Raw genomic sequence first — 17,084 nt, 5'->3', positions numbered from 1 at the left:
GGCTATGCGGCAAGGTCGACCGCCAGAGTCACGTGTGGACACAACGCCGCCACTAGCCAGAAGACGAGCTCAGATAGTCGATCTACCACTCCTCCTGGGTCGCTTCCACCGCTGGCCACCAGATGTCTGCTCTCTGCTCTCCTCTGCATGTTCCCGGTCTGGCAGCGGGCGGGTCGGCAGAGGGAGATGCGGCGTGCCCTGCAATGCGGCGCTTACATCAGCCGATGTACTGATGGTGCCCGGAGTTGCGATTGGCAAGACGATGAATGCGATGCAATCCGAGTCCAAAGCGAGCGCACGGCCAAACACCGGTATATATAAGTCAGCGCCTGCCCTTCGTCTGCCTTGCCTCGTCTTGATCGACGACCAGGTATCCTATCGCCTTTCCTCCTTAATTCTCCCAGTGGCTGGCCCACTGTCTTTGTTTTCGCGCTTTCGTCCGCTTTCGCTGCCCATATTTCACGTCCCCTTACGATTTTCACGTTGACAGCGATGCTGAACAGAACCGCCGGTTCCCTCAGTCGTAATGCGACGCCTCTCTCACCTGCTCTCCTCAAACTCGAACCCGAGCAGCGCGTCAGGCTCATCAGGTCAGGCCAGAAAGTCGGTCGCGTCTTGGGTGCGGCGCCCGTCATAGACATTGTATCGCCCACAACCACCTCGTTTGCTCCCCCAACATCAGCAGGCATTCGATCTGCGATCGCACAGCACTCTCCAATCGCATTTGTCAACACTGTGGTGTCCGGCGTGACTGCTCACGAACGTACGCCCAAATCGCCCGTCGTGCACTTCACAATCGGCGCTGCTACCCGTTTTGCCGGAAAGAATGACCAGCCCGCTCGCCCTCGCCCGATGAGGCCCACAGATAGGACACTTCGTCGCAAGAACATTCCTGCTGCGTTACCCTTGGGTCAGACACAACGTACTGAAGCGTTGCCTCTGTCTCCGTTCCGTTTTGGCACCCTGAATATGAGGTGAGTTGAGTTGTTGTTCGTGTCCATCACTATCACCAACGCAGCCATCCTCACAGCATGCCGCATACCCCGTCCCTGTCGCCTCTTTCCCCGCTCTCGCCGTTTTCGCCCATTACGACGGATAAGCTGGAGCGAGCTAAGGTACAGAAACTGCAGAAGCTTGAGCAGCTTGCGCAGTGTGCGTCTGTGGGGCTCCCGCGGGAGCTGATCTACCCCTCCTTCGGTCAAGTCGAGGAGAAGGCAGAAAAAGTCACGACCTTCCTGGACCTGTACAAGATGCGCGCAGAGGACGACGGCGATGCCCACCAAACGCGTTCGGCGTTCCGCACTGAAGATGGCAGCTCTGGCGCCAAGATCATGTCCCGACCCGTGCAGCGCGAAAGCAGACGTATGAGCCGGACAACGCTGATGCCCAAACGCCGCAGCCGCTCTGTCGGGGACTTCCACAGCTTTGCAGACGTGCTCGAGATCCGTAGTCCTCGTTTTGCTATCCCGCACGAGCCACGCCTCAGCCGTCAGCTGCACTCGCCTGGCGTGATGGCGCCCCCGCCCACTGCCGCTTCGCTGCACTGCGATGTCAGCGGCGATGCCCGGGTGGGCTCCCCCTCCGTCTACTCGCAGGCCTCCGCCGAATCGGACGCGGCCGCGCTCGTCCCGTCGCCTCCTCCCATCTGGCCCAAGTCGCCAATGAGTCCAGGCAGGCAGCGGGCGCGGTCCGTCTCGCGCGCGAAGCAGAGCATCATCGGCACAGACGCGGTGCTCATGGCCGCGTTCCGCACACGCTTCGGCACGCGCCCGCTCGACTTTGGCGTCGCGCCGTTCCCCGCGCCCACGGGGCCGCTCCCGTCGCCGCCCATGTCGCCCTCGCTTCCAGACGTGCGCTCGCCCCGCGTGCCCTACTGGGTGCGCAGCTCCTTCCGCCCGCGCGACTCCCTCCTGGTGCTGCAGCGCGCCGAGGGCACGGGGGACCCGCCTGTGAACACCAAACGCGCGTCGCGCACGACGCTCCGCGCACGGCGCATCGAGCGCAGGATGGGTTGGGGTGGGCAGTGGAACCAGGGGAACTTGGCTGGGATGATCGAGTCTCTGAAGGAGCTGTGAGGCGTCGGGAGATTGGGCGAGGTTCGCATGCCAAGGGCACTGGTTACTGTGTGTTCGGCAGGGATCTGTGACGAAAGCTTCCCCCGTGTATGGTTCTTACCCTCGGTTTGAATTCTATCATGGATATGCGCGACTAAGCAGCGTGGGCTTGGAACTGAGACGTGCATTGCAGGCAAGCAAATCCGAAACACACAAATGCCTTATTCACATTGTGCAGGACCCAGCGGAGCCGCGGCCTCAGACATGAAGCACGCTGCTTCCGCACCTTCTCATCCCACCCGGCAGCGATCCGCGCGTGTGCTTGCGTCCGGGCTTGCGTCCGAGCCAGTGCTGATTCCAAACGCCGAACGGTATTCGGGGCTGACACTGCTTTGGGCATACCCGTTTCTTCCTCTACGTAGTACCGCCTAGGGCTAAGTACCTGTTTCGCACCGGCCGCCTATGGGCCCGTTTTAGAATCTTACCTCTCGCCTCTCCCCCCCAGTGTTCCTTTTCAATTTTCTGCCCCAATCTCAATGGGTCAGGCGGGGCACCGAGGGCCAGGGGTGCACTAGCCCTAACGTGAGTAGCTCGTTTCGAGAGACCATGCCCTCCAGTGTAGTGCCTTTTGCTTTCGATCGCGATGATGGCAAGAGCCCCTGCAGGGCCAACCAAAAGGGAGAAAAGCAGAATTCTTCAACACTTCCATTTCCATCCGTGCAATATACCGAAACATGAAGAAGCCGACATTCACAGTGAACAAGCACCAGGAGATATCTCCATAGCATGGCATATACAGCATACAACATGTGGTAATGTGCCCGACAGCAGGACGAATCGCATCGTCTTTTGAGCCAGCTCCCTTCATAATCATGACCAATGACTCCGCTGACAATGAAAAACCTAGCATTTAAAGCTTGGTAGCATTCGCAGCAGAAAGAGTCTGGCCCGCGGCCTTTGCACGCTTGCGCATCATTTGAGCAGACTTGTTTCCACGGACACCTCCGCCCCACTGGCGGCGTTGCTCCTCGTACTTGTCGGAGCTGAACGGCACTCCGTCAGCGTCACGTCTCCAAAAATAACATATATACCACTCACAAGTTAGCCTTCGCGGCGCTGACGAGCGTGGCCAACTCGCGCTGGTCTTCACTCTTGACGTCCTGGAGGGTGAGGATAGCGGCTGTCTTCTTGTGCACGACCGTACCGAGACGAGCCTTGCCCTTCACAATGACGTAGGGGACGCCCATTTTCCGGCAGAGGGCAGGGATGAAGACGACGAGCTCGATGGGGTCAACGTCGTGAGCGATCACAACCAGCGACGCCTTCTTGGCCTCAATGAGAGCGACACAGTGGTTGAGACCGTATTTCACAAACAACGGCTTCTTAGTGTCCTTGGGTTGGGCCTCCTTGCCCTCCGCAGTAGCTGCCGCAGTGGCCTCGAGACGAGCCTTCTTCTCCTGCTTGGTCTCAGGGCGGTATCTGCACGGAATTCAACAGCTGCACAACTGAGGAGTATCACTGAACCCACTTGTTCAACAACTTGAAAAGCTGGGTGGCGGTGTTCTTGTCGAGAGTGTGGGTGAATTGCGCAATGGCCGGAGGAACCTTCAGGCGCTGGTTCAAAATGACCTTTTGGCGCTGAAGGCGAACATACTCAGGCCACTTGACGAAACGCGTGAGATCGGTCTTGTGCTGGATGTCCTGACCTATCCACATGGTCATTACTAGCCAATACAAAATCAGCAGATGCACATACCGATACCAAAGTTCTTGGGGCGAGACTCAAAGAGGGGGTTCTTCTGAGTCTTGGTGCCCTTACTGGCGCCGTAGGGAGCGGGGGCGGGCTTCTTGCCTTTTGTGACCTTGGGGGGCTGGTCATTGAGACGGGAGACATCAGTTATACGGCAGAACTGCACAAAGCAGAACGCTGTAGTGATGCACCCGGAGCTCTAGTGCCTGCGCTCATCCACCAGAGGTAGTGAAGCGCAGGCCCAGCATAGCTTCGTCTGTAGCGTCATTGCCCAGGATAGGGCTCAGCAAGAAGCACGGACAATTGTCCGTTCGCTGAAAGATGGATATTTCTGGTTGGGAGCTGCACCTGCATGTTAGCCTTGGACTGCAAGCGTCATCCAACAGCGATACGTACCATCCATAGTATGCTCGCAGATCTAACCAGAATCTCCATCTCCAAAGACCTCCGAGTGCATGATACAGTGCATCCCAGCTGAAAGTTTGCTTACCATCGTTGTTGATGGTCTTGAGGATGGCGGTATGAAGACGGCGGGCAAGGCGAGAGTTCGTAGAGTCCGAGGTCGCGCGCTCAAATGTTCACTCTCCGACTTAAATCTGACTCAGCGGTCCTGGCTCCGCCACCCGCCACTGACTCGCGCAAGAAGGCTACCTTGGTGCCGTGTTCAACTTATGGAGTGCATTGCTGCCGCACTGGCGACTGCATCCCCATCGGAACTACAATTTCTCAGAATGAATGCCATTGAGATCACCGTCACTAGATCCCCGTTATCGTTCATGAAGGTAGACGAAGACAACACGTTTTTACGAATGAGTGCGATTAAAGGAAAATAAGCCGGTATGCCCTTGTGGTTATTAGATATACTACGAATATGCAGTGCTGACATATAGAACAAGTCATTATAAAGACCTGCATCGAGAGTTTCTCTGCGTGCACTGTTTTAGAAAAGGGTAGGACACAGCACTGATGGAGGCGTGAGTAGTCTTAGAAAGGTTTTCTCCAATGTTTGCCGCGGAGTATATGATATCACGCAGCACGTTTTGACAGTACACCCGCACCAGTCCTTGCGGTCGCCACGACTCAGCAAACGACGTCAATCCAACTGGAGAGACTGCCACAAGATATGAGTGTGTAGCCCGCAGGACGTATGCGGGAGCACTGCAAAGAGCTGGAACGATGCACGGCTCGTGTAGAAAGGAAGGGCATGCAGTGTGATCATCGGGTGCGCACCAGATGCACAGCTCATCGCCTAGACAAGACACTCACAGATGTGCAGGAATGCGAGAGGAGCTGGACACTCAGTGCTCAGCATGCAATTGCGTCTGCCTTTATCTTGCGAGTATTTTGAGATTGTGTCCCCATGGCCACGCAAGCTGATAGCAGCCGCAGCCTTCGCGCAGATAAGAAATAATCGAACGCTATAATTCGCCATTCTGATGCATGGCGACATTCCCATGCTTTTAGCATACGCCATCGTCGCACGCCGCGCGCGCTACCGTAGAGCTTGTTCGACTGATGTCGTATATGCGCGAGATTAATTGATACATCTCGTCGAAGCTGGAGATTGAATATTCGCCTAGGACCAGGTTCAGGAACGTTATCGTGATTCGGCAGGCAGTGATGGTGAGACACTGAACCATTCATTCCGTCACGCATGTAGCAACCCCAGCGGAAGAGCTAGCAGGCGTAAGAGCAAGTCGAACCGGTTCGATCGACGAAAACACCGTCACCCTTGTCATACCCCTAACCTTCTTGTGGGTCCTTACCCCACAGTGGAGTCTTGGGTGGAGCCTGTCGACCCAATATCAAGACCAGTCCAAGCGAACACATTTCCGCACCAAACGCATTGCTTCCATCTCTTCGCTAATTTTTACTGCTTCAAGAATCATGACTTCGAATACCACGGGCACTGGAACGACCGGCGGTGGAGGCTCAGCGTCCATCGGGCAGACCATCAAGTACAGTATACGGAGTTAATTCTAGACCTGGTCAACTCTAACAACCGCATTGTAGGGGCACCGCGCAAGTAATTCATGGTTAGTCAACCCATTCATGACCAAGGAATTCATTAACTAGGAATAGGCATGGGAGAGAAAGTCCGAGGCGGGTTCCTTGGTATCGTGGACGGCCCGGGCGCAGGTAGCACGCACCCCGTCGCCGCTCAGGGACAAATGGAGACCGAAAAAGGGTTTGCAGCACTTCGAGGGACGGGCAACACATCAAACACCGCCGCCGCCGGCGCGGGCTATGGGGCAGCAGCCAACAGGGGGCCAACTGGCGCACCGGGCGTTGGCACGGACTACGGGTCAGCCGCTCCTGGTCCTGGTGGTGCGGCTGGAACGCAATATGGAGAAGGGACAGCGAATACGGGGACCTACGCCCCGAGTGGCGCGGGAGGTGCGCCGGGACTGAATGCCGGAGCCGGTGGGGGCACAAGGGGCGCGATGCCGCAAGAGCAGTACCAAGATGCATATCAATCCCAGACCGGCCCTGCTCCCACGAGTCACGGAGGCGTGGGCGTGGGCCGGAATAATGCTGGCTTCCAGGGAGATTATGGGGGGCCGCAAGGCCAGACGGCGCCGCAGCGTGGTGGTGCCGGTCCCATGCCTGACTACGCAAACTCTGGCCCGGGAACCGGTGCTGCCTCAGGTGGACCGCGTAGGTTGTGATGAAGCGAATAAGTTTTCTACAAGGGTGAGTATAAAACTTAAAGACAAGCCAATTGATTTACCAAAATCGTCCGCTGCTCAGAGCCCTGCGTCGTGTTCTGTATATGTAACTTGACAACACCTCCGTCTGTATCTATTTGTAATTTGTAATTTGATGTCCCTTCGCTGTTGTATTGCCCAAAAGCTGAGGTCGAGGGAGGTAGAGGCTCTCATTGGGCATTCAGTCTCATGAAAAAATGGATATGTTAGTCTTGGAAGTGTAGCTACAACTTTGCGCACTGGTCAATAAGATAGCAGATACAGAATCTAGAACAACAATCAAATGCCCAACAATAGCATCTAAGTCATGTTCAAATAACTCTAGCATATAGGGCCTAGGAGTCTAAATCTTGGTACGTCTAATCTACTGTTTACCCACATGAACGATCTATGACTCTGATCAATCTTAATTCCCCCAACAAAATCACAGGCACCATCCAATAGTATAATGAACATACTCAACTTCCTCAGTTGCGCTATACCGAGACTGGACGTCACGACTCGCCTCACAGAGGATTGTTTCCTTTTCCACGATTGCCAGTACGGGTGATATGCTTAAAGATTCTTGCTTGCGCACCGTATCCGCCGACGGGAAGATCTCCTCAATGGCGTTGCATTCCAGGACGTGAGTAGGTCGGAGAGGTATTACGAGATCAAAACGCGCGCGAGGCCCTGAAGTAGTGTCGGGTCGTCGTAGCAATGCTTCGACACAGTTCTTGATCCACTGCGCATGTTCCGGTTCATAAATAATATCCGCGCCAAGAATGAGGTCGAACGGCTCGTTGAAGGGTGCTTTCAGAACCGGCAGGGATGAAGCCAGTCTAGCCTCGCTCCCAGAAGGGGAAAATTGCGCCCAGTCGAGAAAATGAACGTCGATAGAGACGGGAGACGAAGAACTGGAAGAATTCGCGGCGACATTATTCCGCAGGTTCGCCAAGATGGAGGGATGGAAATCCGTTGCTACCACCGAGGCTCCCGACGCATCCGCCCGTGTCCCCAGTAATTTCGCCAGCACCAAGCTTACGAGACCCGTTCCTGCACCCAGCTCTAACACACGCAGCCCCCCGCCATGCCCCTCCAACTCGAACTGGCCCGGGTCCTCTGCAAGCGCCTCGGCGAGGATACACGCACTACCCCACGTCTGCGCACCGACGCTGCCGTAGTCCTGATTCTCTAGGGGAATGTCCGTGACCTGCACCTCAATCTGCGTACCTGCAGAGCCCCACGCAGTCGGGAAGCGGAACATGCGGGTGAGCGTCCCGGCGGAGGCGGTTCCAGCGCAGATTGCGAGTAGCGAAGCTGCATCATGGATGAGTGCATTGAATCCTGCAGTAGCCTCGCCATCGGGATCTTCCGCGGACCTAGCATACGCCTGTGCGACGAAGGCAGTCAACCAGCGAATTGCATACGCACGCTCGAATGTGTCCGCGCGGAGGGCATCGAGTTCTGTGTTAGGCTCGGTGGTGTATGAAGGAAATGTGCTGGTGCATGACGCGGAACCTTTGGACGTCTGTTTGCGGTTTATACGGCGGGTGCCCCGTACCTCGGGGTTGTAGATGAGGCGCAGATAGCGAAGAGCTTTGGAGAGCTCGGCGAGAGTGTGGTACTGGACCCTGCCGATAGGAGGAAGGTACGCAGTAGGTGCTGCCGGAGCAAGAACGGTCATTCACACCAACTGCGAATGCAAACTTAGAGACAAACCACCATTAACAGGAAAGCTGTCGCCACTCAACGCCAGAATGAAAATGAGTAGTTGCGATATCTAGATCGCTGACAAATCAATTCAATTTCAAAAGCACTGTCACAATCGCAATTATGAGTCATAACCTCAAGAGGCTCGCCGCTCGAGCCGGTTTCGACCCTACTTATTCACCTCGCCTCAACTATCTTATCCTTTGGCTTACATCGCCCCAAAGCCTGCGGGATGCTATGACCGAATTTAGGTCGTTCTACCGACTTTAATATCGAGTTTCGCTCTGCTAGTATTGACGTCATGGATGTTATCACGGTCATGCGGTGGGGTAGGTGGATATGTCCGTTTATATAAGGTGTCGTAGTAGAACACACAAAGCATCATAACAGTGACCCCTCCAACTCTAAACATATAATGTCAAACGCTGGCGATTCCACCGGAGGTAGCCTTGGACGTTCATTAGGAAACAAGCTGAAGGGCGCATGGAATGTAGTCGAGGGTAAGTAATAAAAAAAACATGCAACCCCGTGCGCACATTCACTACTTTATGTACAGGAGCCGGCGATTCCCTTCGAGGCGGGGCGATGGACTTCATCGACGCGGCGACTGGCACGGATGGTCATCATGCTGAGACCGATATTGGTATTCAGAAAACGCATGCAGGAATGGCAGAGATAAGGGGAAATACCAGTGCGCCTGTAGAAACGACTCTTCCTCGTGCAACAGCGACCACTAGCGCCGCTCCGCCTCTTCCAGCTCGCTCAGGCATACCTACAAGCAGTACAGAGGCTGACACTTCTCCCAAACCTCCACCTCGCGGAAGTGCTAAGGGAGATGTGGCGACTGGGACAGCTGGTAGCAGTATCCCCCCGTGAGATTTATGAAGTTTCAGAACAGTAAGTTTCTATGTGTGATTCTTCAACAGTTCTGACTTACCTACATTCATATATAGGGAATTTTTCGACATTCGACTATTGATATGCATATCCTCGTATTGAGTTGATGTAGGCTATGATAAACAGCAGTCCAATTATCCATTATTAATGCTCGGCGCGCGGATGATGTTGGCGTGGATTCAACGACCTCTGTACTATTGACATTGTCTTCGTATGTCTTGCTTGTATATTTAGAACATAGATGCATCCAATATGAAGCTATAGTTCTTCCAAGCTCTAAGTTGCGATAATGCGATTGCGCGATGCAGAGCAACAATCTTGTACTTAGTACGATGCCATGACATCACATACTTCCCAACATGGAAGGCGAGATTCCGTAATAGGCAACACCAACTTTGCGTACAAACTCCGACCAGTCGGACGCGTACACACCGCACTTATTTATTGTTCCTGTCGTTATTGTCCACGCTCATCTCTTGTTTTCGACTTCTGGGAACCGTGGCTCGTGTCGAAGATTGGAAAAATCAAAAGACAAACGTGCGTCGAGGAGTTGAATATTTCGGGATCGGTTAGACCAGCTCCGACCTGCCAATATAAATTAGCTTGCGGATGGCAAAATACAGGCACTCGTATGAAGTTCTAGGCCGCTTAGCCTTTGTTTAGCCTTGCTCCCAACTTAGCGTCACTGATTCCCGGGAGGCGTGTCAAAGCCGCATGTTATAGGTGCCATGGCGCCAAGTGAGTACCTATTTTCGTGGTGGCCTTGAACAAAGGAGTTACCGGCCGCGGAATTAGTGGCATTTCTTATTTCTGATTTACTGCTTCAACTGGCAGCCTGGTAACAGAGCGCGCGCTGGTCAAGGACAACAACCTGAACGTTGGTCGAGTTCAAAACGCGCGGATGGGATGTGACATTGTGACAGCCGAAGATGGTAAACGTGGTGTTAGCCGAGCGATTCACCCTGGAATGCGCTGAGCGCGTGCACTTGTCTCTGCCTGACTCCCGGCAGGGTGTGCGCTTCTGCGCTTTGTCCTTCCTTCTATCCACCATCTTATCGACATACAGCGACAACAGCAATGCAGGCTTGAGCTGCTGAGGTCCGCAAGGCCCTCCCCTCCTCAAGTTTTAACAAGTCAGCTACTTGTTGGTCTTCATCCGTCATGGAATCCCAAGAGGAGCGTCAACAACTAGAGATCACTGCATTGAAGGTATGTGGTCTTGACGATCGAGACGCGTGGCACCTCTGAGAGACATCTGTGCAGAGCATATATGACAATGACTTTATTGAATGCCCCCCTCCAAAAGTTTGGAAGGTGCGTCTGTTTCCAGCTTGCCTCCGCTCGTCACAGTCGTCTAATCGTCTAATGGTTGTGCAGGGAGCACCCAGACTGCCTGAGTTTATTATCAAAGTTTCCCACCCTGATCCTGAACACGCCGACAAGATCTATTTCCATCTACAAACGAAGTTAGTGCGGGTATCCTTCGGGCATTGTACGGTATTATTCACTCGTGTGCGCAGATTCCCGAAGACATACCCCACGATAGCATTCCCCACGTTTACGATCAAAGAACCTCTTCGAGGCCTGAAGACGGAGCAAATCGCGAAGCTTACTGCGGCGATCCATGGTGAGGCGCAGCGCAGCAAGGGGGCCGAGATGGTCTTCCAAATTGTTACGTTTGCACAAGATTGGATTACAACCAATGTAGTACCGCCTATGGAGGTCACAGACTCGCTCGCAACGGAAATGATCAAGCGGGCCTTTGAAGCAGAGCGGGTAAGTTATATCAGTAGCCTTTCTTCGACATTAGTTGAATGACTTTGAGAAAGGCAAAAAAACTTCGAGAGGAAGAAGAGGCGGAGCTCGAGGAGGAACGCGTCGCTCAACAGGCACAAGAGCTTGAGGAAGAAATCCGCGCAGATGCGTATCGTAAACAGCTCGAGCGAGAGAGATTCCAGCAGGCGCGCAAGAGGGCCATATCGGATGCCACCGAGATGCCTTCATCGGAGGATACCACGCCAACTGAAACTCTTGGACATGAAGTAGAATGGCGAGGCGTATGCTTTAGCAAAGTCAAGTTGTTCCATCCTCGACAAGGTACGTCGATGCGGGGTAGATGGATAACTAACTCATCTTACTTGCATCAGAGTGTCTAGGAACGATGTACCAAGCGGAGCCTGTATGCGAAGATGCGCATGTTACTCTCCCACTAGAATTACTCTCCATCACGTTCCATGCGCACTATTATACGACTACTCAAGGTCAGTTTTGGGAATATATCTTGGCGCAGAGATTGAAACTTTATTGTAGGTCGGAAGAAGTTGAGACAATTAGAGAGCGAGATTCAGCGTCTGACGACAGTGCGACACCCAAACTTATTGGCGATGTTGGCTGTCAAATTGACTACTCCAAGTTCGAGTGGATCTCCGCATCTAGTGATCTTGACTGAGCAACGGCCGTCGGTGACGCTTAAGGACGTGCTTGATGATTGTGACTGGTTACGCGAAGGGAAAGCCACTGTATGCATTTTTGTCTGAACGGAAGAAAGTCCAGCTGACAGCATTAAATCAGGACTACCTAAGACAAATTCTCTCTGCTCTGCATGTCGTGCACACAAACGACTTCGTTCATCGGGGTATGTTATGTCAATATATCGCTACATCATTCTCACCTATATTATAGGTCTCTCTTTGAAGTGCATCGGTCTTACACCGCACGAAGAAGGCGGCCTATCTAAGGTCGTGAAGGTGTTCAAGGTGGGATACCATGTGCGCCTACTCGATCTTCATAGGTCGGACCCCTTCGGGTTCAACATGGATCCCAAGATTGACGAGATGCTCATTGCCGAGGGCTGGTGAGTGGTATAGTTTTGGTACATATGTAGTATTCTCGAGCAAATGGCTTCTGCATAGGCTGCCGAGCGACACTGTCGATTCCCCGTTGGTATACACGAAGAGCCGCGATATACATGCCGCCGGAATTGTGTTTGTGCAGATGCTTATGGGACGAGATATCACGGATCGATTTCCTGACGTGCAATCCGCTCTCCGTAATTGTGCGTACCGTCACAATTCTGCAATCTGAGTTACTGAATGGTCAATGGTAGCGTCTATCTCACCACCGTTGCAGCAGAGAGCGACGGTTATGCTGCTGCAAAATAAGAAAACCCCTGTCACATGTCTTGGTCTCTTGTTGGATTTGCAGAATCATACACCTGAAGGCGTAAATCCGCGCACGCCTGCGATCCCCATACCAGGTCAGTCAGGCATTTCATTTCAGCATATCTACTGATCCCGGCGGCTTTAGGCTCGGCTTATACAAGAACTCCGGGACCGTCGCGCACCCCGGGCCCGAAGACACCGATGTATCAGCCATTCAATGGCTCACCGGAGACTGACTACTTCCGTGCACCATCTGTGAGACCTCGACATGCCAGTAGGTGGAAGGAGGATTGGGAAGAACTTGAGTTACTCGTTAGCACTGTCAATTGGATTGTCGATCATGTGTGCTGACAGCTACTGTAGGGTCGCGGTGCATTTGGTTCTGTTGTCAAAGCACGCAACAAGATTGATTCCAGGACATATGCTGGTAAGACACCACCCCTTGTCCCTTCCACACAGGCTTGACTGGTTCCGTAGTCAAGAAAGTCAGGTTGCGAGCCACGCAGAGCGATAATAAGATCTTCAGGGAGGTGAACGCGTTAAGCCGTTTGAACCATCGATTCATTGTGCGATATTATACAACATGGGTGGAGACTGCTGAACCAGCGTCCACCGCTGCGTCGTCCGCATCGGATCGTGATACAGAGACGGAGGATGGCATGACCTCGGTCCCCCAGTCAAAGTCAGGCTTCGGGATGAAGGGGGACGGATCTGGAGATCCGTTCAGCATAGATCTGGATGACCTAGGATCGGGCAGCAGACATTCATTCCCAAGCATTCATTTCACACGGTCGGGCTCTGCTACCATCGAGAAAACCAGTGAAGGCACCTCGGACAGTGATGATGCATTTGGTAGCTTGTTTGGGCCGAAGAGCAGTTCTAGGCCGACGACGCCGCCTCCGACGATCTCTAGGACGTTATACATTCAGATGGTATGTACATCTTGTATACTATACCGCAAAGATTGATGATAGGCTGTCTTAGGAATTTGTCGAGCGTCAGACTTTGAAGGAGGTCAGTCGAGCTTGACTGACGACGTTCGAACTTGCTCTCAACTCTTGTGGAATTAGCGGATTGCAGAAGGTATATCTGAAGAAGACGCTTGGCGCCTGTTTCAGCAGGTTGTTGATGCTCTTGTTCACATGTCGAGCCTTGGAATTGTTAGTCTGTTCGTATCTGATTCATCCAGGTTATTGCTGACAGCAGGACCATAGCTACACCGCGACATCAAGTTGACGAATATCTTCATTGGTACGCCATATGTAGTCTGGAAATGATTTTTTGCTCATTCTTTTAGATGGCAAGGGCGATTGCAAAGGTACGCTGATATTTTAATTGCTAACAGTAGATTTGCTGATTCGGCGCAGTCGGCGATTTTGGCTTGGCAACATCGAGTCTCGCCGCTGTCGATCCATCAGATGTTACGACTACAGTATCGAACGACGCTGAAATGACGCTAGGTTCGTAGCCCTGTATCTTGAGGATCACATATACGACTAAGGTCATATCTCTAGACGTCGGAACAAGGCTATATATTGCTCCGGAGGTTCAATCATCAAGAGGCGGGCCTCGTAACCACACGAAGGCGGATCTGTACAGTCTTGGTGTAAGTCCAGCTTGCGAGCCGTGCTTTTTCCTCACAACATAGCTTTGAGTAGGTTGTCTTTTTTGAGATGAATTACATGTTCTCCACTGGAGCTGAGCGCATTGCTGTGCTTGAAGATCTGCGGAAATCAAGTATATTGTTCCCGCCTACCTGGGAGCCACACAGAACCAGGCAACGACAAAGTGGGTGGCTTGGTATAGTAATCTAACTTACACTCGTACTGAATATTTCACGTAGTCATCACATGGCTTCTGCAGCACAATCCGAACGATCGTCCAACCGCTCTGGAATTGTCACAAAGTCCCCTACTTCCGCCACGCCTGGAGGATGAATATTTCAAAGGCGCTCTCAGGATGATGAGTACGTCGCCAAACCCTTACATGTCCGATCCAGTTCGGTCACTCAATTCATATTTTCAGCTAAACCAGATTCGCCTCATCTGCCAACTGTGCTTTCCTCTCTGTTCAATCGGCCGGCCCGACCGGCCCGTGGATTCTTGTACGACTCTCAAGCGGAACTACCCGAACATGCGACGTTAAACGGCAAGGTGATTGACCGCATGGTGGAGATATTCCGCCTACATGGGGCAGTGAACATGGAACCGCCTTTGATGATGCCAATCACGAGCCCCGACGAAGACAAGAATCGAGCTGTTTTTCTCGACAGGCACGGTGAGGTTGTTGCGTTGCCTAATAACATCCTACTGCCTTTTGCTCGTCTCGCGGCGAGAGAGAACACCAGAAGAATCAAGCGCTTCCATATTGGCGATATATTCAAACCAGAGTAAGTCTTGGCTTATATTTGACTGGCGAAGTATCGTCTTGATAAAAGCTCAGCGATGCTGGAGGACATCCCAAGGTCGCCAAAGTAGCAGTGTTCGATATCATTACTCCCGACTTGGACTTTGGACCTAGTGCTGCGGCTGCTGAAGCTATGGCTATCGTCAACGACTGTCTTAACAACTTCGCAGGCCTCGGTCAGATTTATGAAATCCACATCTCACATTCGCAGAGTACGCCAAGCTCCCTTTGTCATTGACGTTCGTTGCTCATAAGAGATTCCAGTTCTTGATATAGCACTTGATCGCGTCTCTGGCGAGCTGCGCGAAGCGGCAACCGAAATTCTCACACAGCTCAAGTCTTCTCAACCACAAAAACGGTCCATGTTGTTGCGCAAAGGTATTCCTAGGAACACCGTCGACGAATTGGAGGCTTTATCTGATGCGGGTAAGTGGACGACGCTAGTAGAAGTATGAAAACTACTAACTTGTCGTGAAGATGAAAACATCGATGCCCTTCTGGGGAGGATTGAGAAAGCTGCACCGGGGCTATTACCCATGATTAGTCCCTACATCAAGGACATACAACAGACAATTCGGTTTGCCAGTGCGCTAGGCGTTACGCGGCCGATCTCGTTCGATCCGCTCATGATGAACAGCCGTAACCCATCCTTCAAAGACGGCGTCTGTTTCACAGTTGTTCGTCGTACGAAACGATCTGACATACTTGCAGCTGGTGGCCGGTAAGTTGCATGTAACAGCACTGTCGTGTCATGAATCTGAATCGATATAGATATGATCATGTCATCTCTCGTTTGTCTCCTCCCAAGCCAAAGTCGGAAGGGATATGTGCCGTTGGTGTGCAAATTTCATTGGACAAGATTACTTTCGCACTCGCAGCATTCCAGAGCGCGTCAGTGAAGACGCTTTTGAAAGAGCAGCGTTCTTTTGGGTACTGGAGTCCCCGTCGATGCGATGTGTATGTCGTGTCTAATCAGCCTGGTCTCTTGGCCGATCGACTCGAAGTCGCAAGCATGCTCTGGCACCACAACATCAGCGCTGATGTCATGTACGAGGCCAACTTCCAGTCCGATCATGAGACCATTGTCGACGTATGTCATCGGGAAGGGATCCTGTAAGTGTTCATGATATCAAGAATTATCGTCGCTTACCTTCGCAATAACAGGTTCATTGTCTATCCGAGACCGAGGTCGGCGCGGCGTGACCTACCTGCTTTCAAGGTGAAGAGCGTTATCAGGGGCACGGATTATGATGGTGAGTCAGTGCATTGATCAATTGCATCCTTGCTTATATTGCGTAGTTTCCCGACAAGAGTTGGTCCCTTCTCTGCAAAACTTACTTCTGGAGCAGAAGCGAATAGATTCTTCAATATCCGGCGTGCCTGCTATTGCTGAAGGCCCCCAGAATCTATATATCGCCAAGGAAGCTACAACCAGTTCTGATGTGCAGCTGGTACTACCCAGTGATGCGAAGAAACAGCGCAAGTCAGTGAAGCAAATACTCCTGGATAGAGGTGTGTCGTTTGTAATGCCCGGGATTAGCTTGTCCAGTGAACACTCTTGACATTAGCATTTGAGGCGGCAGTTCAAGTCAAGAATGCTGCAGTCTCGGGAATGCCGACGCTGGCGATCGATCTTCCCCTCCAAGTATTCGAGGATATGACCAAGAATACAACCTGGGTCTTGGATGAGGATGCCTGGAGAAATTTGCTTTCAAGTACACCATCTCAGCATACTGCGTATGTTACGCAAATCCGGGAGGCTATTCTACGTCGGAAAGCGGATGGTCATCGATTCGTTATCCTCTTTGTACTTCGTGAGGAGCGCGTATCTCTTCTCAAATTGTCATGACTGGTTCACTCATGTATGTATGCTGCAATATATGTGTGTAAATTGCATGCAGAATGTATCGTATGTATCGCACATATTTGTGTCTGACTTGAATCAGCTATTTGTGCAGGCGCAAGGCGAAGAGTTTGCATTCCTATATCATAAATAGTAACCATGATCATCGGCCGACTAGCTCAGTTGGTTAGAGCGTGGTGCTAATATCTTCGGGTTTGAACCGTAGTATTTGATAACGCCAAGGTCGTCGGTTCGACCCCGGCGTTGGCCAGACCTTTTTCCAAGGCCTAATCGTGGTATTTTGGGCAATATTTCCTACTCACGTGTTTTCTTTCCTTTGTCTCTCGCAAATGTCCCAAATGTGACCCATACTCATCCTCCAACATTTCGAGATCGGCCGGCAAACCTCGAGCAAGGTCACGTGAGAAACATTGGTTTAACCTAAGCATGAGTATCATACTCTCTTCCTTGCTTCTCGACGCTTATTCTTCCAGTTCATTTCTTTCAGCCCGCTCTCAGTCTGAGATCTGAATACTTCCAGCTGTGGATGGTCAGTGAAAGTTGTTCCCGGAC

The 17,084-nt window shown here is 52.3% G+C and overlaps 6 protein-coding genes across 6 annotated transcripts; 4 read left to right on the top strand and 2 right to left on the bottom strand.

Annotated features, from left to right (window-relative positions):
- Positions 1 to 492: 492 nt before the first annotated feature.
- Positions 493 to 2,075, top strand: FIBRA_07533 (uncharacterized protein; the record flags this gene model as incomplete). Its single annotated transcript, XM_012329212.1, has 2 exons — positions 493 to 974; positions 1,031 to 2,075. 2 exons carry the CDS (start codon positions 493 to 495, stop codon positions 2,073 to 2,075), a joined length of 1,527 nt encoding a protein of 508 aa, XP_012184602.1.
- An 889-nt stretch (positions 2,076 to 2,964) lies between these two features.
- FIBRA_07532 (uncharacterized protein) lies at positions 2,965 to 4,072 on the bottom strand (the record flags this gene model as incomplete). Its single annotated transcript, XM_012329211.1, has 5 exons — positions 2,965 to 3,097; positions 3,153 to 3,533; positions 3,583 to 3,760; positions 3,811 to 3,964; positions 4,025 to 4,072. 5 exons carry the CDS (start codon positions 4,070 to 4,072, stop codon positions 2,965 to 2,967), a joined length of 894 nt encoding a protein of 297 aa, XP_012184601.1.
- Positions 4,073 to 5,691: 1,619 nt separating this feature from the next.
- FIBRA_07531 (uncharacterized protein) lies at positions 5,692 to 6,473 on the top strand (the record flags this gene model as incomplete). The annotated part of the gene is made up of 3 exons (XM_012329210.1): positions 5,692 to 5,762; positions 5,818 to 5,840; positions 5,887 to 6,473. 3 exons carry the CDS (start codon positions 5,692 to 5,694, stop codon positions 6,471 to 6,473), a joined length of 681 nt encoding a protein of 226 aa, XP_012184600.1.
- A 463-nt stretch (positions 6,474 to 6,936) lies between these two features.
- FIBRA_07530 (uncharacterized protein) lies at positions 6,937 to 8,178 on the bottom strand (the record flags this gene model as incomplete). Its single annotated transcript, XM_012329209.1, has 1 exon — positions 6,937 to 8,178. The coding sequence occupies one exon, from the start codon at positions 8,176 to 8,178 to the stop codon at positions 6,937 to 6,939; it is 1,242 nt and encodes a 413-aa protein (XP_012184599.1).
- Positions 8,179 to 8,619: 441 nt separating this feature from the next.
- Positions 8,620 to 9,080, top strand: FIBRA_07529 (uncharacterized protein; the record flags this gene model as incomplete). Its single annotated transcript, XM_012329208.1, has 2 exons — positions 8,620 to 8,704; positions 8,761 to 9,080. 2 exons carry the CDS (start codon positions 8,620 to 8,622, stop codon positions 9,078 to 9,080), a joined length of 405 nt encoding a protein of 134 aa, XP_012184598.1.
- Positions 9,081 to 10,262: 1,182 nt separating this feature from the next.
- Positions 10,263 to 16,517, top strand: FIBRA_07528 (uncharacterized protein; the record flags this gene model as incomplete). Its single annotated transcript, XM_012329207.1, has 30 exons — positions 10,263 to 10,310; positions 10,365 to 10,415; positions 10,479 to 10,567; positions 10,622 to 10,877; positions 10,931 to 11,198; positions 11,249 to 11,362; positions 11,412 to 11,620; positions 11,673 to 11,736; positions 11,784 to 11,955; positions 12,014 to 12,156; positions 12,208 to 12,357; positions 12,408 to 12,574; positions 12,626 to 12,689; positions 12,740 to 13,194; positions 13,247 to 13,276; positions 13,333 to 13,422; positions 13,477 to 13,513; positions 13,560 to 13,580; positions 13,630 to 13,722; positions 13,777 to 13,868; positions 13,921 to 14,050; positions 14,106 to 14,228; positions 14,288 to 14,651; positions 14,705 to 14,880; positions 14,933 to 15,094; positions 15,146 to 15,389; positions 15,440 to 15,781; positions 15,833 to 15,921; positions 15,968 to 16,180; positions 16,237 to 16,517. The coding sequence occupies 30 exons, from the start codon at positions 10,263 to 10,265 to the stop codon at positions 16,515 to 16,517; spliced, it is 4,737 nt and encodes a 1,578-aa protein (XP_012184597.1).
- Positions 16,518 to 17,084: the final 567 nt, after the last annotated feature.

This window comes from Fibroporia radiculosa (assembly GCF_000313525.1).
Source record: "Fibroporia radiculosa TFFH 294 genomic supercontigs, scaffold13168, whole genome shotgun sequence".
Classification (NCBI taxonomy): Eukaryota; Fungi; Basidiomycota; class Agaricomycetes; order Polyporales; family Fibroporiaceae; genus Fibroporia; species Fibroporia radiculosa.
Note: the sequence above shows the minus strand (reverse complement) of the source record. Positions and strands in the feature narration are given on the sequence as shown.